Source organism: Equus przewalskii, chromosome 25 (assembly GCF_037783145.1).
Source record: "Equus przewalskii isolate Varuska chromosome 25, EquPr2, whole genome shotgun sequence".
In the NCBI taxonomy this organism is placed as follows: domain Eukaryota; kingdom Metazoa; phylum Chordata; class Mammalia; order Perissodactyla; family Equidae; genus Equus; species Equus przewalskii.
This window is the reverse complement of record NC_091855.1, coordinates 17745131-17771010: the sequence shown is the minus strand read 5'-3', so window position 1 is coordinate 17771010 and position 25880 is coordinate 17745131. Positions and strand designations below refer to the sequence as shown.

Below are 25880 nucleotides of genomic sequence, written 5' to 3'. Positions count from 1 at the left end.
TCCCACACATGTGCTCTCCTGGGACTGCAAACTCTAAAGTACCCTTTGAAGGCCAGACATTGCTAGTGCTGACCCTCACAATATACCAGAACAGCTGATCCTGTCCCTTTTTCACAGTGAAAGAAGCTTGTAGTTCCTCATGGGCTATGGCACCGATGGCGTCAAGGTCATCCCAGCTGTTTCACTCACAGGCACTCTTCTGGGACAAAGGCAACCACAGTGAGATCTAAAAAGCAGTTTTAGAGCCTGGCACTCCAGAAGTCCCACATCATGACAGTGGGGTGAGGTGGCTCCTACAGAGCTGGCTGAAACTGGGACTGCAGAACAATTGGTGTCTAAGTGTACGGCGAGCTCCAGCCATGGCAGCCTCCTGAAGCGTTTGTGTTAGGGAAGATACGAACACCAGTGATTCTCACTGGGGTCGATTTTGTCCCACCCAGGGAACATCTGGCAATGCCTGGAGACAATGATGAGGTAGGATTTTGGGTAGAGGTCAGGGATGCTGCTAAATATCCTATAATACACAGAGTAGCCTCCTGCAGCAAAGAAGTATTTGGCCCAGGATATCAATAGTGACATTACTGAGAAGTCTTGGGATAGATTGGAGATGCTATGAGAGACATGAGCCCAAATCCAGGGAAGCCTATGGCGCCCTGAAGGCAGAGCATTAATTCAGATTTTGGGTTTGGGAGTGGAGTTTTCTTAGCTTCAATTTGTTATTTACCTAGAAGGAAGATGTGGATCAACCCAGGGGCTAGCAGAGAAAGGCTTACAGGTCGAACACACAGCCAGCCCCCTGTGTGAGCTGGGCTTAAAGGACTCACTTTACTCTGATATCCAATAAATACTAAGACCCAACTTAAGCTCTTGATCCTTCAGATATTGGTCATCGCTTTAACTGTAGCATATGGATGAGTGAACATTCAGGTTGGGGCTGCCTGATCAGATTTATTCCATCCAGATTCCCCAGGTGGTCTCCTCTCTTCACTGAGAGTTCAAAAACAGACCATTTAGTTGACAAAATGGAATCTCCCACGAGTTAACGGAGTGGAACCAGCCACTGGTGCAGATTGTAGCACAAATGCTCCTGCGGAAGCCAGGCTGGAGGTGCCAAATATTTTCTTTACAGTTGATTCAATGCAGTTCAGTGCTTGATGGTGTGTGGAGGCGGAACGCCTCCTGATGGCCCAGTCCTCTCCTGCTCATGCGGCTTGCACCTCAAAGGGCACACATAATTTCTTTCCCCCTATAAAGTGAATCTGGGCATTTTATAGCTGAGAAGGGAGCAATTCCATCTGAATTAATCAAGACACTGAAGGCAAAAGTGCACTATGTAGCTTTTAAGGACATTCTTCCCTGATTGACAAGGTCCCTTGGCCACCCCCTGAAAAGCTTTAGCAACAGAATATTTCTTGACATCACTCAGGGGATGTCTGCTATCTTAGTCGTACTCACATGGGGCCTGTGGTTTTTTCACCCATCAGTTTAAGAAATGACTATGGTCTGCCTCCTGGCGTGGTACATACTTGTTAGCCATAACCCCAGAACATTTCTCTTTCCTTAAGTTAGGAAAAATCAGTAACATTATTGAGGGGAAACATACCTTTCAGCCACTTTGGACATTTTTAAACAATGTCTGTCAATCTGTGCATTCAAAAATGTTATCTGGGGAAAAACAGAAGAGAAGTGTTAAGATTCACTAGAATAGTTTTCCCCTTCACCCCAGGAACCCAAATCCTATATTTCCACTAAGATCCAAACGCCTCCTCTGGACAGACTTCTCCGGCCCTCCAGCTTTGCACCCCAGCAACCATTTTGCCTTTTGGAAATCCCTACCCCACTTAAGAATCATACTCTGCAATTTAGCGTATGTCACCTAGTCTCCTGTACTGTGTGAGAGATGAAGTCTTGATTCCCAAAACTAGTTGCAAACTTAAAGATAGTAGACATTCTACAAAGCTCAGCAACGGCATGGACAGGTAATACACACACCATAAATATCCAGTTTGACTAATCTCCAGTGACCTTCCTCTACACACCTTTCACACCTCCATCGCACCCAACTGCTGGGCGTACGTGACTAGAATCATCAAACAGTTATTTTACATACATCTGTTTCCTCTTCCCCACCTAATAATAAACTTGTCAAGGGCAGGCACCTAACGGTTTACTCTTTTGGGTTCCTCTCCCAGAAGCCAGTAAAGCACAATGTAAAGAGTAGACCCTAAAGTTTCTTCATTACCAATGAACCCCAGAAGGGAGGAATATCATTGGCCATTGCCTGCGGACCTGGTTGACAAGTTAACTCTCCATCATGAAGGAAGATAACATTGAACCAAATAATGCCAAAATGCCATTGGGAGTGGGGCTTTCTTTATTCTTAAACTTTCCTTTGAATCACAACAATAAAGCCGATGGCCCTGAGCTGGCTTACTCTGGAAGCACATTACAGTTTTAAGAAGCTGTTGGCATGAGTGCCTCCCTCCTCCAGCCTTCTGTGGGAAACCCCACTACAGCAGTCACCCTGTCCACTCGAAAACCCATTTACGTCCTTCTCTAATAACTGGCTGGAGGGACCTGGTAGAGAATTTTTCCTCTCAAGCTTCTGTGGGTTGTTCACACACAGCACTCAGAGGTTCAAGCCACCCACAGCTGGGTTCCACTGTGGTTTCCAGGAACTCAAAGCTCACTCAGACTTCAGAGGTAAACACTCAAAGGTTTTCAAACTGGCCACGTCGCCTCCTGGGAGTGCAGGAGTCGCTTCATTCACCTGTTTCCGGATGTCCTCTTTTGTAGTTTTCCTGATTGGCTGGCTGGGGATGTGCACGGGGCTCTGCGACTGGGACTCTTCAGTCACTCCGTATACTGACTGGAGAAGAAGCAAGAATATCGAATCATGCACCCTAGGAGTTGAAGGGGGCCCTAGGGCTCAGCTAGTTCAAGCACTCATCCAATGCTTCCAATCCCCTCTATGACAACCTGACAATGTGTTTCAGCCTCTGCTTGAATTTCTTCAACCATGAGAATACTGCCTCTTGAGGCAGCTCATCCATCTTTGGGTTACCACTGTTGGAGAATCCTTCCTTTTCTTGAGCTGAAATAATCTTATATATTAGCGTTTCTCCAAATATGGTACGTAGGCTAGCTGCAGAGATAGTAGCTATGGCTCCCTTTTTTTTTGGTGAGGAAGATTGGCCCTGAGCTAACATCTGTTTCCAATCTTCCTCATTTCGCTTGAAGAAGATTGTCACTGAACTAAAATCTGTGGCAATCTTCTTCTATTTTATATGTGGGATGCTGCCACGGCATGGCTGGATGAGTGGTGCATAGGTCTGTGCCTGGGATCTGAACCCGTGAACCCTGGGCTGCTGAAGTGGAGCACATGAACTCAACCATTACGCCACGGGGCCAGCCCCAGCTATGGCTACTTTTTAAGCTGTCGCCTGTGTTAGAGACAGATTAAAGACAATCTTTGCTTTGGCAAAGAAGCAAAACACTGAAGGGTATGCAATGTAGAGCTGAAATCTATCAAATCAAGAAGACCTCAGGTAGAGTAGACGTGGATTCCACAAAATTCTAGAATATTAGAATTAGGAGGCCTTAAAGATTAAATGAGGACATTTTAAGACTAACATTATAAAGTATAATACTGTGGGCATTGTTATCTCGGTGAAAAACAAAACACATGAGTAGATTCAAGAAGTTGATAGATGTCATGTCTCACATCCATATATGAGAGAGAGAGGATGAAAGGATTGGTCATTACAGGAAAGAGGGATGTTTGGGACACATTTCTAACTTTTTGAAATTAATATTATGGAGGACAGACATGTTCTCCTACAATACGGTCCTCGGTGCCATTGTGAGGGTGGGATGCACTGATTGTGGGGCAGTCTGAGCGTGGTGCCCTTGAGTATGCCATGGCCACTGCGCCTTCTAGTCTAGTGAAAACGTAAATGATCGCTGGCTCATTCCCAGTTGGGCAAGGTGGTGATTTGAGCCTGGATGACCTGGCTGTGCTAAAAGGCTTTCACTGTTTCCAAGCACCCAGCTCGCCTTCACCTGTGGGATTTCCCTGCTTTTCGTTCCTTCAGTTCCCTTTCCTCTCTGCTGCCTCCCCAGAGCAACTACTGCTTACCCTTCAGACCTCAGCACTCTTGAGCCTGCTTGGGAAGCCCCCAGTCTGGCGCCCCCTCTTGGCACTGCTGAACCATCCTGTGCTTCCCAGATGCAGCCCCCAGGTTCTCCTGCCTGCTGGCTTGTTTCATCCCCACCAGGCTGTAGGCTCTGTGAGGATCAGCCACTGTCCCACAGCAGCAAGAACAGGACCAAGCACACACCCGCCACTCCACAATTATTTATAGAATGAAGTGGTTTCAAAGGACAAAATGGGGTAGAATCTCAAACACCAAATTATTGCTTGAATAGTACCAGAAACAGAAGGGCTATTTGCATCAAGATTCTTGAATTCGGCTAAACTAGCAAACCTTTTTAACCTTTTGTGGATTCTTCAATCGTCGACATTTTCTGATATCCATTTCTGTTGTGTTCACACAGCCTGGCTGAGAAAAAAAAAATCATCATATGAATTACTAAGTGAAAATCACAGCTTCCCATTTGGTCCAAGTGACACCATCAGTACCAATCTTTATCTTTCTCATTACAGATAATGCATGGTTATCTCCATTTTGCTATTTACAATTTCTTTTTACAAAAATGTTTCATCTTCAATACGGGTTCCTCCACAGAGTTCTCATATGAAATATAAAGGCTTACCCCATACCATCTAAGGATGATAAGTAGAGGGTACAGTGTACAGTTTATAAGAGCAAACATTGTTCAAAGTGGCAAGGTCACTTTAGCCACAGCCTCTGTTATTTCACACACCTAATCACCTAAAAACACTCCAACATCAGGAGGGGGAATTATTTTGGGGGGGGGGGGAAGATTGTCTCTGAGCTAACACCTGTGCCAATCTTCCTCTATTTTATGTGGAATGCTGCCACAGCATGGCTTGACAAGCAGTGCTAGGTCCACACCCAGGATCTGAACCTATGAACCCTGGACCCCTGAAGCAGAGCATGTGAACTTAACCACCCTGCCACCAAGCCAGCCCCGGTTTTCTTTTTAATTACTTTTTAGGAAGGCTGAAATAGTTCATTCATTTTAGTTTCACTTCATGGGGGAAATGCAAGATTTGCTTTAATAATATAAAATTAGAAATACAGTCAAACCTCATTATTCGCAGATTTTGTATTTGTGAATTCGCCTCCTTGCTAAAGTTTATTTATAACCCCCAGAATCAATACTTGGAGTGCATTCACGGACATGCACAGAGCAGCAAAAATTTTGAGTTGCGCGATGTGCATATTCCCAGCTGAGGTTGAACAAAGCGGTGCTCTGCCTTCTTGTTTCATCTCATACTTAAACACGTGGCCTTTTCACGGTCTATTTAGTGCCGTGTTTTCAACATTTTTGTGTTTTTCTGTTGGTGATTTTGCTGTTTATAATGGCCTCTGAGCATAGTGCTAAAGTGCGGGCTAGTTCCGAAGTGCAAGAAGGCTGAGATGTTCCCTATGGAGAAAATAGGTGTGGCAGGTGAGCGTCATTTAGGCATGAACCATAGTGCTACTGGCTGTGAGTTCAATGTCAGTGAATCAACAATATATACTAAATACAGTGTCTTTGAATAGAAACACACTTTAAACAAGGTTATGTATTGATCAGTTAATGAAAATATCATGACCAAGGGCTCACAGGAAGATGACCCTGTATTTCTCCCAGGATAATGGTTCAGCATTCACTAATTCAGTGTTTGTGGCACCTTTGTAGAACATAACTACCATGAATAATGAGAATCGGCCACATTTGAAAGAGAATATTCTAAGATTTAGAGTTGAACAACAGTAGAAATGGAGAGGAATTTGAGGAATGTAAACTTCTGGGAATTCCCATGGTTCTCCCATTTCCAATTCCATATTTTCATGGATGGATAATTTTTGAAAGATGAAACTGACATAGGTTTTGGAAAATCTACTGAGATTATATGAGTGAATGACAAAACCAATTTTCTTAAGAATGAGACACCTAGTGGCTAAAGACAGTCTTTTCTTTCAAGCAAAGAAAACGGCAAAATAAAAAAACCCAGAGAACCAAGGAGAGCTTTCTCACCACTGGCCTGTGGACATCCCAAAAAGCCCGTTCTTGGCTATCCAGAATTTTCCTTTCTGTCTTGTCCTTTTTCCGATCAATTCTGAAAGAGTAAAGAAAGGAACTCAGAGGCTTTTGTGTTCTGTTTTTCCTCCTGACCCGTGTGCCAGCTCTCTGCTCCCGTTTCTAGGAGCTTAGCACACACAGGGCTATTGGCACCTGTGTGGTCCCTGATCTCTGCAGAGATGTAAAATATGGGTGGACAATTCCCTCAAGGAAACCTCAAAAAGTCCACACACGGTAAAAGAAGTTGTTTTAAGCTACATTGCAAATTATTGACTATATGTAATGAACATGGTGGACTTAAGGAGAGAAGAAGAATGCAACTATCCATTTGAATAATGAAGATCTAGATGATTAAGAACTGAATTATCCACTGACATACCCCCCATCAAAGTAGACACTGCATAGTCAAATTATAGGAAAGAATATAACCACAGGCGTGCAGGGTTTCATCTTCAAATTTGAAAGTTTACTTTAGATTCAGAGTGAGTAGAAATGTCTCCAAAATCCTGCGATTACGTGTTTTAAAAGTCACTTAAACCATCTGGCTTTCTAAAAGCAGAGTAATAGCCCTAGCATGTGAAAACACCCAGAAGGCAAATATCACTGGCCTCAGCTGAGGGAGGCACAAATAGGAAGAGGAAAACTACAGGTGACAAACACAGATTTTTTCTGTTCTGATCAGGAGCATAGATAAGAGGCTTAAAAAAAAAAAGCCTGTATTACTTCATATTATCTCTCTAAGTAAAAAGTAACTCAGATTACTTGCCGTGTAACCCCTGGTTCTTGGCTCTCTTGGGAGCGCCTTAGTTTACTGGACTGAAATAAACCCACAATGACCCCATGATTTTTGTGATAATTACTGTGTACTTAAACAGCCCAAAATTATAATGTAATCACAGAGTAAATCAAAAAAGTTAACCGAGAAATACCATATATGTACAAAGCGATAATTTCCCTCCTTTTAAAACATGAGATGTTGTGTGATCCTGAAAGGACTAATTAGTGCTCCTCTCTGCTTTGGCTTCTGAGTACACGAGCTCCATTCTGCCTCCTTCTCACCCACTCATCCATCCTCCCACTTTCTCCTTCCCTCAGGGGCCAGGGCTCCTCCTGGTGCAGCTCAGCACCTGGTGCCCACCTCCCCTGGGGGCTGCTGGGAGCACCGGGGTGGTCAGTGGGTGGCTGGAATCATGGCTGGTGGAAAGCAGACTGCAGAGGGAGGGTGAGAGCAAAGGCAACTTGCAAACCACTGGACCCAGTGACCTCAGGCCATTGCCGACCACACCACACCTGTGATCAATGCTCAACCACATGGCCGAGACCCAGCCCCAGGCGACGGGCTGCCACTCTGCCCAGAGATTGCAAAGGGGACACCCCTTGAAGACCTACGGGGTCTGCTCAGGGGCAAGTGGTGCCCAGAGAAAAGGTATACGCCTTCCTCCAGCTCAGCATCCCTTTCCCATCGCCTCCTCTGTCCTGTTTCTTCTGTTAACCCTCTTGACTAAACCAGAGACCATAGCTGAAAAGAACAAGAAAGAACCCGACCTGAGCAATTCCACTTCCCAGAATTAAAAGGATCTGGTTGGCAATCACATTTGGGGGCTGGGAGACATTTATTGCCCACTTCTCATGTTTCCTTAGAGACGAAGGAATCTCCATTATACTGCCTGGGATGGAAAAATATGGGAAAAACACTCCAACTTTTCTCTTCCTTTCATCTCTTATCCTCCAGAGGAGCAAGAGTGACTTAACTAATGGGCAGATTTGATGAAAAAATTGAGAAAGTTAAGGTCGGTCCTTTCTGGGCCCATCCGGGCCAGCCTCTTTGCAGGACGTCTGCTCTCTGCACGCATAGGCTTATAGGGTCAACTCCGCCCTCGTTGGTCAACTCCGCCCTCGTTGGGGGTCTGGGGCTGCAGATATCCAGCTCTGCTCAGGATGGGCGAGTTTAATCCCACGGTAAAGATCTGTGCCACAGATCCAAAGTCATGCCCTATAATCTAGTTTTTTTTTTTTTTTTTAAGATTTTATTTTTTCCTTTTTCTCCCCAAAGCCCCCCGGTACATAGTTGTGTATTCTTCGTTGTGGGTTCCTCTAGTTGTGGCATGTGGGACGCTGCCTCAGCGTGGGCTGACGAGCAGTGCCATGTCCGCGCCCAGGATTCGAACCGACGAAACACTGGGCCGCCTGCAGCGGAGCGCGCAAACGTAACCACTCGGCCACGGGGCCAGCCCCTCTATAATCTAGTTTTTATCAGTTAATCAGTAATAATCTGACATTTTGGACTCTAAATGTCTGACTTCTGTGCCTTATTTTTGACTGGTTCAGAACCCCTCTCCTGGGGGGGAGTTGGGGGAGGGGTTACTTGTTGGCCTCCCTAAAACTCCAACATGACTTCCTACGAAGACGAAATCTCCAGACCTATAGGAAAAGTGAGTCTGATGTTTTTCAGCCTCTGTGCACAGAAGAATAATTGAAAATCTCTTTGGGGATTAGATACATTTTCTTATAACCAGAGTTCTACATATGGGAGGAACTCAGTTGCCTGCTGGAGCACACACTTCTGAAATTATTTTAGAGTGCCACTGGTTACGAAGACGAAACATAACCATCCTGACCTTAATTTCTGCTCAGTTGCTCTCAGGAGAGATTAGAGTGACTAACCGCAGGTGGCCAGCCATAGAGGGAAATCCTACATTGCCAATCCCATTTTCATACCACCTCCAAATTCCAGAGAGACTTTTTCTCTTTGTAAGGATCTCTATTAAGTTCACCTACTTTACTTGTGCTTCTGCTTGCATAAAGATGAACTCCCACTTCCTTGCAAAGGCCCTCTGGAGTCTTGCTAAGTTTTCCTAATGAGAAATGAAAATCAACGAGAAGGCATTAATCATTGTAAGTTCACACATCGACATCTATGCTTATTACAAAGCAGCCATCTATTTTGGTTACTCCCTACAAAATAGCAGGGGCCCACTTTGAGTCCACTGTACATGAACTCAATTTGACCTTGCACTGGACCCCGCTGTACAGAGCAAAACTATTAATATTCATTTACACACCCATTAAGTCTGAAGTGTCTGTGGTTCGCCTGATTCCTCTCTTCTTGTGTGTTTTACAAGAATGCAACTCACACAGCACTTGTCATAAAGGCATATCTCTGAAGATAGAGAGAATGGTTTGTGGCTATTCATGCAGGATTTAGGAAAGGACAAGGGGTTCTTTGCAACCTGTTGGACATCTCCAAGCAAAACCAAGAATGGATGTCTCAAGACACATGTTCCAGCAAGCAGGGGGCCTGGAAGATGGCAGGAAAGGAGAACCAAGAGGACCTGACATTAATGACTTTGAAAGTCTGGACTCAAAAATGGAAGGAAAAATGGACTGTCTATGTTTGTGATGTTCATGAATGGAAAACCCAAAAACAGAGAGAAAGCAAAGGCATCCAGGTTTGCCTTTAGAGGAAGAGGGGAGAAGTCTTTCCTCTAAGTCTACAGACTGACCTAGCGGCACAGCTGGACAGTGAGGAGGGGTGTTTGACAGGGCCCCCAGTGATCCATCTAATTCTGATGGAACGCAAGGCCAGAGCCCACCTTATGCTTTGTATTTTCATAGAGCTCATGCCAACCCTAATTGATTACCCTCATCAGTGGATTATTAATGTAAAAGGAGCTGCAGTTGAAGATCACCACACGTAAACTCAGTTATCACCAAGACTTGGTGTACAGGTACCTCAAAAAGACTGGCCTTTGATTCTTCCACTGTTCATAGGAAGCAAAGCTGCTAGTGCCTGACTGTCAATCAACTGGGGAGTAGTGATATAAATTATGACACAGTCATACTGCGGAATACTATGCAGCCACTAAAAACGATAACGTAGATTATTATTACTGACCTGAAAAGATTCCCAACAAACTTGCAGTACATGATGGGGAAAAGAAGCAGCTTATACAAGAACGTTTATGGTAGGAGTCAAGCTTTTTTGTAAAGAACAAAATGTAGGTACAGAAAAAAATTTTAGGGCAGAAGGATTGCAGGTTATTTTCTCTCCTTTCTTTGCTGTTTGAATTTTTGTTTTGACACAGAGAATACATAGTCAGAAAAATTTTTAAAAATTACCAAATTTTGAAAACAAAACGCTTTTTTAGTTTCTAACCACTTTTAGGTAGAATGTCAACCTGAAGGAATACCTTAATGCTATAATCTTTACAAATACCCGAGCAGAACATTATACGGCAAGAGAATAGAAAACTGAATAAAATACATGAGGAGTTGATGCTGTCTTGTTTCTGTTTGGGACCTTTACTGAAACACGGGAAATATGGGAAAGGGAGACACAGGGTGGAGGGCCCACATGCTGCCGCAGTCTGGGCCTTTCCCATAGGTCGTGTTGGGAAGTGATATAGTCATGTCAAAGTTAAAGTGCTTTGCACCGGGGGCACAAAGAGTAAGACAGCAGTCTTCTGAAAGAGGAGTGACTGTGGGCGCATGAGGGCAGAGGTGGCAGGGACTGGGTGCCCAGGATGCTCAGAGCCACAGAACAGCTGTGCCAGGGTTTGCTTGGGGACATCATAACGTTCCAAAACATTTCTGTCTAATAGCTCCCACTGATAAGCAAACTTTAGCCAGGTCTCAGGCTCTGGGTAGACCCCTGCACTGCAGCCTCCACTACTGTTTCCCCCATTCACGGGTCCTGTGATGCCAGTGGGATCAATGGGGAGCGGTGGCTCAGCAGGGTTGATTGGCTTGGGCACAGGTCCCCAAGACTGACAAGGTCTGATGGAGTCGGGCCGCACGCTTGTTTTAGAAACTGAGGCAGCAAAAGAGCGAGGGGCATGTGGGAAGTGGGTGGATCTGAAGGCGCTGTTAATGCTGGATGATCTGGGGATGGATCGGCACTGCCTCTCACGTTGCCCCTCCTTCTGGCCCTTCAGCCACTTCATGTCTCAGCAGCACCTCCGCTGGAGGGTACGTGAACATTTGGCCAATTTCCCAGATTCTCCGTGACCCATATAAAGTTGGGTTTGGGATAAAGATTCTGCAACCAAAAATTAAAAATATTTCAAAAATTATCTGTGAGTCTCCAAGTTCTCCGTGCCTTGGCTCTGTTTAATAGGAATGGATATGAGTGTGGAGGGGCCTGCAATTCTTCCAAGGAATCACATCTTGTGAAAGAAGGTGGAGAAGGAGGCAAGCTGGGAAAGTATCTACTTCACATGACACGCATCTTATCTTATTTTCTGGATTGAATTTGTCCTTAGATTCTGCATTACTGCCACACACAGGGGAGTTGGGCATAAAGACGCAATTTAAAAAATTGTTATATAGTAAATTTAGAAAGTTATCATAGTAAATTTGCCCTTTTTTCCCTTTTGGTGTATGGTTCTACAAATTTTCACACTGTATTGATTAAATTCATGTAACCACCACCAAAATTAAGATACAGGATATTTCCATCACTCCCAAAAAACTCCCTGTGCCATCTCTTTATAGCTGCATCCTACCCCCACTCACAGCTCCTGGCAATCACTGATCTGTTTTCCCTCATGATAATTTTGTATTTATCAGACTGTCATATAAGTGGAACTACACAGTTTGTAATCTTTTGAGACAGGCTTCTTTCACTCAACATAATATCTCTGATACTCATCCAAGTGGTTGTGTGTATTAACAATAGCTTGTTCCTTTTCACTGCAGAGTAGTATTCCACTGTATGGATGTACCAGGATTTATTCAATCATTCACCTGTTAAAGTGTACTTAGGTTGTTTCCAGCTTTTGGTTATCACAGATAAAGCTGCTATGAACAAGTTTTTGTATGAACATCACTTCTGATTTCTCTAGGGTATGTATGTAGGAGTGGGATGCTTGGTTATATGGTAAATATACATTTAACTTCATAAGAAATTGCCAAACCATTTTCCAGAGTGCTGTATGATTTTGCATTCCCACTTGGCATTATCAGTACTTGTTGTCTTAGTCATTCTAGCAGGTGTGTAGTGCTATCCTGCCATGGGTTTAATCTGTATTTCTCTAATGGCTAATGATGTTGAACATCTTTTCATGAGCTTATTTGTCATCCTTATGTCCTCTTTGGTGAAGTGTTTTTTCAAGTCCTTTGCCCATTTTTAAGTTGAGTTGTTTGTTTTCACTGAGTTTTGAGAGTTCTTTCTATAAAGAGGCAATTTTATTGTGATGGTAAGGGGAGCTGAGAACAAAGGAGGGGAAATAGAAGAGACTTCCTTTCCACTGTCTGAAAGGGGTTGAGGAGGGAAAAAAGGAAAAACACAAGCTGAACCAGAGCTGCAGATATGTTTTTACTCTCTTCCCATGCCTATCCTGGAAAATAACCATACTTACTGCTTCATAATCTGCCAATTCCAGCCTTGCTTTATTCTGCATTGTCCTCTTACAGAGATAGATGGCTGAGGGAAGAAGAGAAATTACAACACATACAAAACCAGCAGTGTAGTGGAATCACAAATCCATCCATCCATCTGTCCATCCATCTGTCCATCCAGTCAGCCAGCCAGCAAGCCAGCCCTTGCTATGTATCCAGCACTATGCTGTGAAGAATGTTTCTATGTGGGTGCCATGACACCTGACCTCTCGGAATCTTTCTGCAGGTGAGGATCAGATGAGGACCGCATCTTCCAATCCTGACAACTCTCTTCTTCCTCCTCACTTGGCTTCACTCTCAACCATCCTCCATCAGGGCGATCTTTTACAAATGTGACCATGTTACCTTCCTGCCTAAACTCCCTGCATTGATTCTTTGGTGACCTCAGCAGAAAGGTTGGACTCCTTAGGGAGGCATGTTCGGTTCTATAAGGTCAAGTCTCTGCTTATCGCATCAACCTCTTGCTCCCTCACTTAGGCATGTGAGGCTACCAAACCCCTTTCAGCAACTCTCCTCTGTGTACGTGTTTGCTGCATGGAAGGCTTTTCCCTCTTCTCTCGTCTTTCCCTCTCTCTATCTGGCAACCTCTTACTCACCTTTAAAGACCCAGCTCAGTGTTCCAGATAGCTCGGTGTTGCATCTACCCATCCTTAACCATGGACCCTAATTCCAGTGCGCTGTAATTGTGGGTTTACTAAACTGTCTCCTGCTCTAGGCTGAAGGCTCTTCAAAGGCAGAGGCTGTGTCCTACTCAGCTTGAACCCCTGCACCTAGCACCAGGGCCTGACCTGCCAGGTGCAGTGAATAGACAGCAGAAAGGGAAGACAATTGAGGTCTCTCTTCCCAAGCTAAGGAAGGGTCCTTGCCCTCAGTTGCCAGGCAGTCTTCCTCAGACATGGCCTTCACCCTTCCTCTCCCTACCTCTGCTTCTTCAGTATCTCCTTCCTTCTCCAGTGCCAAGTAGAACGATCCAGGGAAAACAATAGATGAATGGTATGAACGAACAATAGAATGCCCAGGAGGGAAGGTCAGAGAGGACCTGTAGCTGACCTGTTGTTTGACAACTTCATTATAATAGGAGAACTAGTCAGCTCCTTGCTGGAGTAACCAACCTCTTCTGTGTGGTCTGAAAAATTTACTGACGGCAGCCTACAACATGGTGGAACCTCGCAGCTAGCAGCCCACTCTGGTGTGCCCACACTTCTGCTCTCACCAGTCGAGTTGTATGTAGACGAGAGTCAGTTGGGATTGTCCTCAAATCTGCTTATGTCAGGCATACCTGCTATTTTAATAATGTTAAGTTCACTAAATATTATATATACTGATGAAATTAATGTGTAAAAAGAGAGTTGCTTCTATGAAGACCCAGTTGAATGGTTTGGAACAACTTGATAAAGGAGAGTTGGCTAAGATAATTGCTGACGAATTTGGTACAGGCGAGATAATTGAAAAAATGGGAAAAAATAATAAAAATCTAGGAGTGATCAACATATAGGTTGCTTCAAAAGTGTTTTTAGAGCTGGCCTGATGGCCTAGTGGTTAAATTCCAGCTCACTCTGCTTTGGTGGCCTGGTTTTGGTTCCCGGGCATGGAACCATACCACCCGTCTGTCAGTTGCCACGCTGTGGTGGTGGCTCACAGAGAAGACCTAGAAGAACCTACAACTAGAACATACAACTATGTACTGGGGCTTTGGGGAGGGGAGAAAAAAAAAAAGAGAGAGGAAGATTGGCAACAGATGTTAGCTCAGGGTGACTCTTTCCCATCCAAAAAAAAACGTCACACAAAAAAAAAGTGCTTTAAAATTCTTGGTGCACTTTAAAGATACCAAAACTGGATGGTTTATTTTGAGTGTGGTTTATTTAAGAAAGAAACTTAAATTATTGGGACCCCTAATCCAAGAGAATCTGTGGTCCTACCTTAAAAGGCTGCCAAACGAATGTTCCTTTGTGCATCTTAGATGAATATGAAGTGATAAGGTATGTATGTATCACGTTTTCATGATTCTTTCCTTACCAGCTTTTCCAATGAACTGAGCAGCTACAGCTCCCCATTATGCCTGATAAAGGGGTGTCTGCTCTATTACAGGGGACGTTCTGCGTCTCTTGGATCATTAGTTAGGCAGCTTGTGGAACTGGGGACAACCTGAAGCAGGAAGTCTGGCGTGTCACCAGCCCCAGCAGGCCGGGTCTCGATGACCCAGGAGCAGTGCAAGTCAGCCGAGGTGCCAGCCCTTTGACGATGCTGCCACAGACAGGGTTTTGTGTTGGCCAAATGTACAACTCGGAAAAGTCTATCCTAGATTTGGACTGTGGGCTTTATTCAGGGGGAATCATCCCAAGAAATTTCCAACCCATCTGAGCCAAAATGGATGAGCTAGGTTGTGAAGTCAAGTACTACACACAGAATGAAAAGCTGGTGCCACTCCTGACGACCATGAGTTACACGGTCGCACGCTTTCACCCCACTTCGCCTGTGGCCAACGTCACACACTAGGGAGTCTGTTCCCCACAACGACGGAGGTAGGCTGTAGCTGCTGAATGGAACTTCTTCTTGGCACAGACCTTCCCTGGGCTTCTCTGCATACCATGGTGCCTTCAACGATACTTGCTTTAACATCAAACCAATCTAATGGCCTCTGGCAATGACAGCCAGTCCTATAACAGGGCATCTGGGGAACTTGCTTTAAGCTTAGATGTTGGTTTTTCTTGGATATTTAATTTCTCATTGAAAAATCTTTGCCACGGGGCCAGCCCAGTGGTGCAGCAGTTAAGTGTGCACATTCCGCTACGGCGGCCTGGGGTTCGCTGGTTTGGACCCTGGGTGTGGACATGGCACCACTTGGCAAGCCATGCTGTGGTAGGTGTCCCACATATAAAGTAGAGGCAGATGGGAACAGATGTTAGCTCAGAGCCAGTCTTCCTCAGCAAAAAGAGGAGGATTGGCAGCATATGTTAGCTCAGAGCTAGCCTTCCTCAAAAAAAAAAAAAGGAAATCTTTGTCTTCTTGCCCTCACACCTGGCATTCCCACCTCACTGGCATCTCACTTAGATGACCCACGGCTATCTCAAGCTCGCCACATCTCACCATGACAAAAATAGAGCACATTAAAAAATTTATAAGGTGAATGGATTCATGTGCTACCTTTGTAATTAAACATTAAAAAAATTGAACTTACCCTTTTTCAATGTACTTGAAAAACTGACTCTTTTTCCAAATTTTCTGTTTTTACTAGTGACATCATATTTACCTCAATCTGCCAAACTAGGGAACATATAAATCACTCACTTCTCTATTTTCCTCATACTGTCTAATTATTTTTTAGAACAACAGAATTTTAGCCTTGGAAGGTACCTTGGTGACCATCAAGTTCAGACTCCTTATGACAGTTAGGAAAACGGAAAGCCAGGAGAGGTGCAGGGATTCACCCACGGGCCCGTTAGTGCTGGAGGTGGAATTAGAGCTGAGGTCTAGTTCAGAGCTCTTTCCACGATGACATTCGTTTCTCCATTTACTCATTCATTAGTCATTCATTTACCCATTTAAAAAGGTACTGAGTGCCTCCTAGGTGCCAAGCACTGTCTTAGGAGCCGGAGAATGACCATAATAGCAGCTACCACTTCACGGAGCTCACTGACTGTCACGCATCATTCTAGGTACTTTCCCGATGTTCACTTACGCAGGCCTTGCAGTAACCCTATGAGGGGGGGTTCTGTTATTATCCTCATTTGATAGATGAGGAAACTTTTCCGGGTCATTTCCCGCCAGTGAGGACCCTCAGTGGCTCCCTGAAACTGCAGACTCTAAAACACCTCTCCTCAACTCCCAAGGCCTTTTGATAAACCTGCCTCTCCCAAACTATTCAACCTTCTCAATCATTCTTCATCAACTGAAAACCTTTGACTACGCAGGTCAGACTCCTCACCAGTCCTTCTTCCCCCTATCACACTGCCTCCCCCAGCCTGGCATGCTTGGAGGGCAAGACTGTGACTTATTCAAATCTGTGACATAGGAATTGACACAGAGTAGGCGAGCAGTAAAGGTTTGTTGAATGAATGCAAGTTTCTGGTTCTTCCTCAATCCAAGTCATACCTATTCTGAATTCTTACCTTCAGTTTTACATCCTTTTTGGGAGGAGGGCCATCACAGTACTAATAATACCAAGCACCCTAGCAGTAATAATACTGACCAGCACCACAGGGGCGATGATACCAACCACCATCATGCTTTTTATTGACTCCCTACTAGGTGCCACACACCAAACCTTACATGCATTTCATTTAATCCTAACAAAACAACAATAGGAGATAAAAGTACTATTATTATCCTGCTTTTAATATGAGGTTCCTCAGGCACAGAAAGGTTAAGTAACTTGCCAAGATCACACAGCTGGTGGAGCTAGTCAGTCCTGGGGCCACTGTGCTGAATTTTTTCTTGGTAAACCCTTCCTGATTTCCTGATTAAATTGCTTTGGAAATGCTGATGAGTACTTCTGCATCCCGCATCTTGACCTCTCCACCTGATTTGCCAAAATGGAGGCAGAGGAATTCAAAATAATTTTGCTTTAATGAGAGCCCGATAGAAATTATTTCTATCCCTGTTCATGCTGCACAACTAAAATTGTGAAATGGAGAAAACTTGTAGAGACAAGGAAATAACGCCCTGTTGCATGCAGTGTAAGATAGCCTAAGCTTTATGGGTTTATATTCAAGTAATATTTTAAACTTACTTGGGCCCAGTTATCTGGTCCCATCTTCCTCCCACCCGCTCCACTGCCTGGAAAAATACTGGTTTTTACATTCACAAGGGCACACGGCTGCTGCATGGAACTGAGCTACAATTATTCAAATTCCGAGTTGGATTTTCACAAGCAGTATTTCAGCCCCGGGAGCGCTTGTTTTATGAACAGCCAAGCACAGCTCCTGTTCTGAGCCGGAAGCCTCACTGGATCCACTTATCACATCACCTAGGGCACAGCACCATTCCAGGGGGACCTACAGTGGTGCCTGCAAACAGCTGATGAGACAGAGGGCCCTGCCCTCCAGACGGGGAAACAGACCAACAGGAGCCTTATTAGGCAGTGACTTGTCTGCATTCCATCCTCAGGACTGCTCCCAGTTGCAGGTTTTCACCCCCCCCCCCCCCAAACACGTGATCCAGAGGGTGTAGCTTATTACACAGCTCTCTGGGACAGGATGCTCAGAACACCGCCCCCTCCCCCTGCCCCGCCCATCACCTTCCTCCCTCCACTGCAGCTACCTCCGCCTTCCTGGGCAAACAATCCTGCAAAGAGCCCAGGGAGAAGCTGCGTGTCTCACCGAGTACTCAAGGCCCAAGGAGAGCTGTGTGGACCACCCCAGCAGCTAAGTCAGTGACGAGGACACTGTGCAATGGGGCATGGGCCGCTGTGATGATACCATGCATAGGACCCTAAAAAGGGCACGGGTCTTGAAGACACTCAGATCTGAGTTCAAATTCTGCTGCCTCTACTGAGCATCTGCTAATCACCTTTAACGAAGAACCAGAACTGTCAGCAAATATTTACTGGACACCAACTGTGCCTCGGAAATGCACTATGCACTGAGGGATATGAGAATGAACGAAGTGGACCAGGCCCTGCCCTCATGGAGCTTACAATAGACTGGGCATCCAGACACATAGGAGACAGTGTGATAAGTGTGAGGATGTGGGCTCTCTGGGTCTCATCTGAAGTATAGGCACAATATAGCTCCTCTAGGGGGTTGGCATACAGAAATATTAAACAGTCTCCACAGAGAGTATATGGCAAGAGTCTAACAGATCCGTGCCTGGATAGAGGTCACTCCCTGCTTACCCAGCTGCCAAATTCACCGTCTTTTTATTTTCCTAGTCCAGGATAACTTCTGTATATCTCCCTCCCTGGTCTGTCTCCCTTTTCCCTAACTTCCAATATCAAAAACACCAATGAGTAATTAATAAGTTTTAATAAGTCTATGAGAATAGAAAGGACAGGGGAAGGTGGCCCCTTGATCCAGCCCTCCCTGAAACCCTGCCCCAGGAACGAACAGTCAACAGCCACTGTCCTGGAGTGTTGCTGTGGAATCCTAGTTCTCCATGGCCCCACAGAATGAGCATATTGGCCACCCTTGATAGAATTTTCTTCCCTTACCCCATTTCCTTCCAATGTCTGCATCTTGCAGTGTGCTCTGCCTTTCTACAGTATGTGGAGCAGGGAGTTTATTACATGCCAACAATATGAGAAAGGACTAAACAGGGTAAAAATCCCTCCTCCTCATGCACAGCAGTCACCCAGCCATGAAGCATTTGTCTTCCGCACTCTCAGGAGTAACACCCAGTGTGGGCCGTGGCTTCACTGCTCACCATAGTCGGTGTTTTCAGGCTCCCAGCAGTTCGAAGGCCAGAAGTACGGGGCCTGCAAAAGAGCACAGGTGTCAGGACTCAAGACGCCAGCACTTGCCCTCCCCTGCCCTCAGTGAGGACCCCTCCCTATGGCAGGCTCCACCCCACCCCCTTCATGCTGGCACCACACCCAACTCTCTCCTGTTCTTAATGCAGCTGGGCCCAGTTGACATTTTAATCTAGTGTTGAGAGACAAAACCCAAGGTAAGCAAGATAAAGGCAAAAATGAGAACGCAGTTTGTAGGGTGAAAAATTCCTATCCCGAGACAAGAGAAGTCAAATACATTAGTCAGATCGGCATGGTTTATAAGCCCCCAGTTCCTTTATCCCTTTGTTATGGACTGAAGTGTGTCCCCCTAAAATTCATAGGTTGAAGCCCCAACCCCCAGTGTGGCAGGATTTGGAGTAAGAAAGTAGTTAAGGTTAAATGAAGTCATAAAGGTGGGGCTCTGATCCGATAGGACAGTGTCCTTATAATAGGAACACCAGAGCGCTCTCTCTCTCTCTCTCTCTCTCTCTCTCTCTCTTTCTCCACCGTGTGAGGACACAGTGAAGAGCACCTGTCTGGAAGGCAGCATGAGGGCTCTCCCCACAAACTGAACCCTGCTGGCGCCTTGATCTTGGACTTCCAGCCTCCAGAGCTGAGAGAGATAAACTTCCCTTGTTTAAGGTTGTTTAAGTCCCCCACTATGGTATTCTGTTCTGGCAGCTGGAGCCAACTAAGACAGCCTTCAACCCCGTCTGAAGAACTCCCCTCCCAAAGCCTTTGGTTTTGACCTGGACACAACCCCTGATCCTCTGCCCCAATTCCCGCTAGGACAGAATCTGAGACAAGGGGTGGAAATGGGTGGGAAGGGTGAGTAGGCAGTGAACAGACACTTCACACTAGGATCCAGAAGAAGGATCAAGGACTTTGCTATCAGGCTGACCCAGGTTCAAACCAGCACTGCCTCCTAGATTTACTAAGAGCCACATTAATTCTCTGAGCACCTCAGTTTTCTCATCTGTCAAATGGGTGATATTTATCCCCTAAATTTTGTTCTTCAGAACAAATGAGTAAATATGTGTAAAGGGCCCGCAAATAGTAGGTTCTTCATGAGGGCTTTTTACCATCATGTGGGTGGAGCAACAAATAACCCAGAGGAAGGCTGCTCCCTTAAACACCCTCCGTTGTTTTAGGTAGTTCTAATCTGAGCTCAGATGATGATGAGAAGAAATGGTTCTGGAGGAGGGGGAGCCGCAGGCCTACCTGAAAACGATAAAAGGTGCCATCATCCTTCACGGTGAGAACGTGGTCTGAGATGGGAAAGACGTAGCCCTGGGCAGCGATAAGGCTCCCCACGTGTATTGCTTCAACTGCAGGACAGGGCACAAGAGAGAAGTGATCAGGAGGCTGCAGAATGCAGGGCTACTCAGCTGCAGTGTAAGCAGAGAGAGCAGACAGGCAACGGGAAGACAGCGGGCATCACCCCAGATAAGTGCATGATTGGCTGACTGATGGATAACTGTGATATGACCGCACTGGGCTCGGGGGAGACGTCAACGGTTGGGAAGGGCCGCCACACGTCTGGGACTCCTCTGGATCCCAGCTCTGAGAAACTGACATTGCTTAACCCCACCCCCTCAAGACTTCCAGAAGAAAGTCTGGCTTCACGGTTAAGAGCATGAACTTTGGTGTAGATAAAACTGTCGCTAATGGAGTGAGATATTCCTATAAAGGGCTTAGCAGTGTCTGGGGCAGGGGACGTGCCCAAGAGGTGCTGGCAGCCCTGATGCAGACTTCTAGTTCCACCATTTCTCATCGTCCCCAGCTATGAGCACACAGCCTCACCGCCCGTAGAGACTTTGGACCCACAATGCACTCCCTGATGGGACAGTGCCACCAGTGAGGAGGGCATTTCACTTCTCTTAGTCACATAGAATGAAACCTCACTTCCTCAGAAAATTGGAGGAAGGGCAATGCAGGGGCAGTGGCACAGGGAGGCCAACCTGATAGAAATATTTATATTTTTGCCGCAACCAATCTGTTGTTTTACTTGGCACCAGCTATAAACAGATTCACATCAATAGTTAAGAATTTATATTTATTCTGAGCAGAGGTAAGGAAAAATAACAAATCTAAATGGTTCTACCACGCATGATAATCTTTCACAAATAGAAAAGTACTCTTATTGGTAAAAACTAATTTTTGGACGTGGAAATTATTGACATGCTCAGGGAATCTCTAGGAATTACTGATTTCATAAGCTCTGAATTTTTTAAAGCAACTTGTTCTGGCTTTACTTGCAAAGTTTTCAAGAGGTTGTATATCATCCGGATGTTTTGCTTATTTAGAACCACCTAGCCTTCTTCAGTAGAGACGAACACTTGTAACTGGTGGATCGGAGTGAATGGAGCCATATTTCACTTGCTTAGTGATGACCGGTTTGCTTTCTAAAGTTTCTATGCCTCAAGAATCATGGGTCCAGAAAAAAAGAGGTTTCATCACCTGCAACTGCTCCTTTCCCAGGGAAGGAAAAACAAAATCCAGGAAGAAGGCAACTTGCATGTCACCAACCTTGGAGCTAGAACTCTTCCACTTTGTTCTTAAAAAGGCTCCTGACAACTCTCTTCTTCCTCCTCACTTGGCTTCACTCTCAACCATCCTCCATCAGGGCGATCTTTTACAAATGTGACCATGTTACCTTCCTGCCTAAACTCCCTGCATTGATTCTTTGGTGACCTCAGCAGAAAGGTTGGACTCCTTAGGGAGGCATGTTCGGTTCTATAAGGTCAAGTCTCTGCTTATCGCATCAACCTCTTGCTCCCTCACTTAGGCATGTGAGGCTACCAAACCCCTTTCAGCAACTCTCCTCTGTGTACGTGTTTGCTGCATGGAAGGCTTTTCCCTCTTCTCTCGTCTTTCCCTCTCTCTATCTGGCAACCTCTTACTCACCTTTAAAGACCCAACTCTTCCACTTTGTTCTTAAAAAGGCTCCTGCTTAGAAATGTGGCAGCTGGGAAGAAACAAGGGAGGGAGGGGCAGATGTTGGACAGGCCTGGCTTCCCAGGGCCTTGGTTTGCCTCATTTCTGCCTCTTATTCCCAGCTGGTGAATTGTTCTTAATGCCTCCTGCTCAATGACTTCTGAGAAGCCCGAGCAGGTCCCAGCACCTCAGTTTTCTCCCAATGGCATCAGAGCATAACACAGCTTCACAGACATGACCCTTATCATTCGGGACCTCTCACAGAAGCTTCTCGTACCAGGGTCAGAGGATTCCTGAGCCTATTCTCCACCATTAGCTGGATCAGGGTTCTCACAATACTATTGCTGCTACTAACGATAAAAACAAAATAGACATCAGAAATACAATGGTTATTTCAGAAGGGTGAAGAAAACAGGGCTCTTGGAAGGGAAAAGACCACCATCCAGAAAGGTGTTCCTTAGTTATCATCATAATCGGAAGAAACATTAACGCCAAATAAATGTAACTAAACTAGCAGAGACTTATTCAGCCTAGCGTCTACCAGGGGACAATCAGAAGCCCAGCCTGCATATGGGAAACACGTAGGGTAGTTGATTTGGGTTCTTTCCTTAAAGGGTTTAGCACTGAGAGTTTTCCCCTGTGGATTGACAACTTGACTAGAATTAAGAATTTTCACTAGTCATGAGAGTGGCCATTGACATGATGGTAAAAAAGGCTAGTGTCACTTCCGTTAATGACCTGCTTTTCCGGCACTCAGATTTCTGGCAACTATATTTAATTGAACTCTATGTAAATTGCATTTTTTCATGGTCAATAGTATATCAGGGGCATTAGATAAAATACCAGAATGCCTGAGCTGATATACCAAGCCCAGGAAGGACTCCACTGAAGGTCAGACACCTAGAAAGGGCCCTTGGAAAAAATATTTAAAAACCATAGCAATTGGAGGCCATTTAACTAGAGGCAAATAGGTCTAATCCCCAAGAACATTCAAATACATTAACAGATATTTATAAACATGACCTTTAGGCATCAAGAATACTCAGTTAAGACAGGAAGTATATAACAAATTCAGAAAAATATTCACTAACAACCCAAGAATAATAAACTTTACTTATCTAGAATTTTCATTTTTCTGGAGCTATTTTCTAATTACGCTATGAAAACAAATTTTACTATTTATTTTCTGGTGGGAGGACAGATTTGGAGACTGTTTTATTGGCCAGGGTTTTGTTGTTGCTTTTCTGGTAAGGTTTTCCTAATTGAAATGCACAATTCAAGTTGAAAAAAAAAATCATTCCTTCACTTCTTGCAGAAGCAGAAAAACAGAAGGAATCTTAGCAAATAATTAAACATCTTAATCGTGGACCAGGCAATCTAATGTTGAGAGCTGGCTGTGGAAGACTGTTCAGGGCTACAACTTATCTTTAATTGCTGTGGCTAACGAGAATTCATCTCATTTCACAGGTTATGGTATTCGCCTCTTTGGCATTCTAATAGGTCCTCCTTTCCTCAAAAGGTGATTTAAATTTAAAGATAGATATTCAGTGGAGAAAATAAATTAGTTTTATTTGTAAATAGAGTGATTCCACATCTCGGAATTCACATGTGTAAGCCCAGTTCTCTGGAGGGTAAGATAATCTAGTTTGGAACTTGGTTATGGTTGTTTAATAAAACCCTGGGGGATAAAGTCAGGGTCAAGGCTCAAGTACCTGGGTCCTCGATGGAAAGGTTCTTCATAAGCCACTGCACAATGTCAGTACCTGCAATGATAAAGCAATTTCAACTGAAGATCTCATTGGTGTTTAACCCTGTGGCAGAAGAAACATGTTCACCAGAGACTCCTAATTTCAATTAACACGCACCTGGAGAGCTGGATACTATTGATGATTTTCCATCCTAACTAACCCTTCCCATCCATTGGTATGCTTCCATAGTCATACTCCTTCTCTTTTCCAGAAAACATCCACTTCTGATGACTTAAGATGATCTTGTGTCCACATTTCTAAGGAGCATCTGGAGGGGACTTACTGAGAATACGGATTTTGATGACAGGCTAGGTGGAGTTTTATCATCCTGGCCCCTGGACCATTTCATGAGGGACAAGGCCTCCTCAGCTCCCTGTCCTTACTGACAAGGCCTGACCACCACAGTTGACCTCACAGGTTCCTGAAAAAGAATCTCTAATATTTTCTGGCCTGGGTCTATCCTGAATGAAAGTACCCCTGTGTCTATGGGAGAAAGTTCTGTGTGTTCACCAAAACCTCTTTCCTTCATGCCCTGGGCTACAGCTAGATTACATTTCCAGACTCTCCTGCAGTTGGGTGTGGACTGAGTTCTGACAAAGGAATGTGGGTGGAAATGATATATGCCACTTCCAGACCCCGACCATAGAAATTCCCATGTGACCCTCCATACCTTGACGTCTTGTCATTCTTCATCTGCTGGCTAAATGGAGAGGACTCCAAGGGCCTAGGGGAGGGCAGAGCCACAATGTGGAAAGAGCCTGGGCTCCCAAACTACCAGGAAAATTCATGCCTATTTTGGGCTCTGAACTGATTGAAAAATAAACTGTCATGTTAAGCCCCAGAAATATGAGCATTATCTATTTTGGCATCTAGTATTACTTTAAATAATATAAAATCTTAAGAGTCAGAAGGGGCTTTTAAAGCTTATCTACTTCAACCCTAGTCAACACACGAGCCCCATCCATGACACCCCGGACAAGAGGTGCTGTAATCTCCACTTAGAAAAACTCTAGTACCTGGGAGCTCACAAACTCCCCCACAGCCAGCCTGTCCTGGTTGAATCATCTTCGATTTCTCTGAACAGAAATTTGCTCTTCTCCAGCTTCCTCTTGTTGGTCTTAGTTTTGCCCTCTGATGATTGAAAAACAAACCTAGACCACTCACTCTGTGAGACAGTCCTTCAAATATCTGGGCAGTCTCATATATTATCAATGTCCTCCTTGAGTTGTCACCACTCCAGGTGAAACACGCTTGGATCCCTCAGCTATTTCCTCTCGTGACATGACCTGGAGTCCCTCACCATTTTGGTGACAATTCTCTGAACATGTTCTTTTTCGTTTGCCTCCCTTTCACAGTGTGGCACCTAGAACCAACGTTTTCAGGGCAGCACAGTCCACATGGGAGCAGAGAAGTCCAATTTTCCAGAAGGTCCTGAACTTCTGGTCAACCTACCTCTGTCACCCAAAAATCTCACTTTAAACCAGTGCAGACCCTCAAAGGCAGCTTTGTTACCTCCGGATGGAATGTTTGGTGGCAAACAGCCCGAGAAGGGCAACATTTCTAGGTATCTGAGTCTTGTCATGGGTCTGAGGCGTGGTGTGAGGGCGAGAGTCTGTCAGAAGCTCTTTTGGGATAGATTCCCAGTGAACAGATTGGAGAGTCCGCAGAGGGGGTTAACGAATGTTCCTCTTTTCCCACAAGTAAATTTCCTCAGAAATTTGCTTGGTGGCCAGAAGTGAGACCAGTACAGGCCTGAGTGCCTAGATATTTTCTTCTCTCTGGCTTTCTGGAAGGTGAATGAACCCTGCACAGCTGATGCCCCATCCTACTCTCTCCATGCTCCCCCAAGGACCGGCCTTCACTGACTTGGCCCTGCAAGTCCCCTGCATTTCAACCTCAAAAGCAAGACTTCTAAGCTTTTCCCTACTCTCGCTCCCGGATGGCATCTAAGAGCTAAACTTTGGATCAAAAACACTCTTATTCATTCATATTCTTTGAGAGAAAGGAAGGGTATGTCTGTGTGTGTTTGTGTGTGTGTGTCCATTTCCTTCAAATTATACAAGTTCAACATTTGTCCTAGGAAATGAAGAACAAAGCAGAAATCAAATAAGAACTGTAATCCCAAATTGAGGGTGGGGGGAGAGACTCTAACC

The 25880-nt window shown here is 45.0% G+C and overlaps 1 protein-coding gene across 41 annotated transcripts in view; it reads right to left on the bottom strand.

The window, feature by feature from the left end:
• The window catches only part of RGS6 (regulator of G protein signaling 6), a 529145-nt gene that overhangs the window by 75338 nt on the left and 427927 nt on the right, over positions 1-25880 (bottom strand). For 29 of the 41 annotated variants that reach the window (XR_011532871.1, XM_070593510.1, XM_070593542.1 and 26 more), the window contains 9 exons: positions 23692-23742; positions 20264-20370; positions 18976-19027; positions 12576-12640; positions 8995-9071; positions 6172-6253; positions 4488-4562; positions 2771-2869; positions 1604-1665 (listed from right to left, as the gene is read on the bottom strand). Coding sequence is in view for 40 of the 41 variants with exons in the window: in XM_070593510.1 (XP_070449611.1) it covers positions 1604-1665; positions 2771-2869; positions 4488-4562; positions 6172-6253; positions 8995-9071; positions 12576-12640; positions 18976-19027; positions 20264-20370; positions 23692-23742 (670 nt within the window). In the remaining variant the exon portion in view is untranslated. The remainder of the gene's footprint in view (positions 1-1603; positions 1666-2770; positions 2870-4487; positions 4563-6171; positions 6254-8994; positions 9072-12575; positions 12641-18975; positions 19028-20263; positions 20371-23691; positions 23743-25880) is intronic. The other 12 variants (XM_070593511.1, XM_070593522.1, XM_070593529.1 and 9 more) reach the window with 1 other exon arrangement.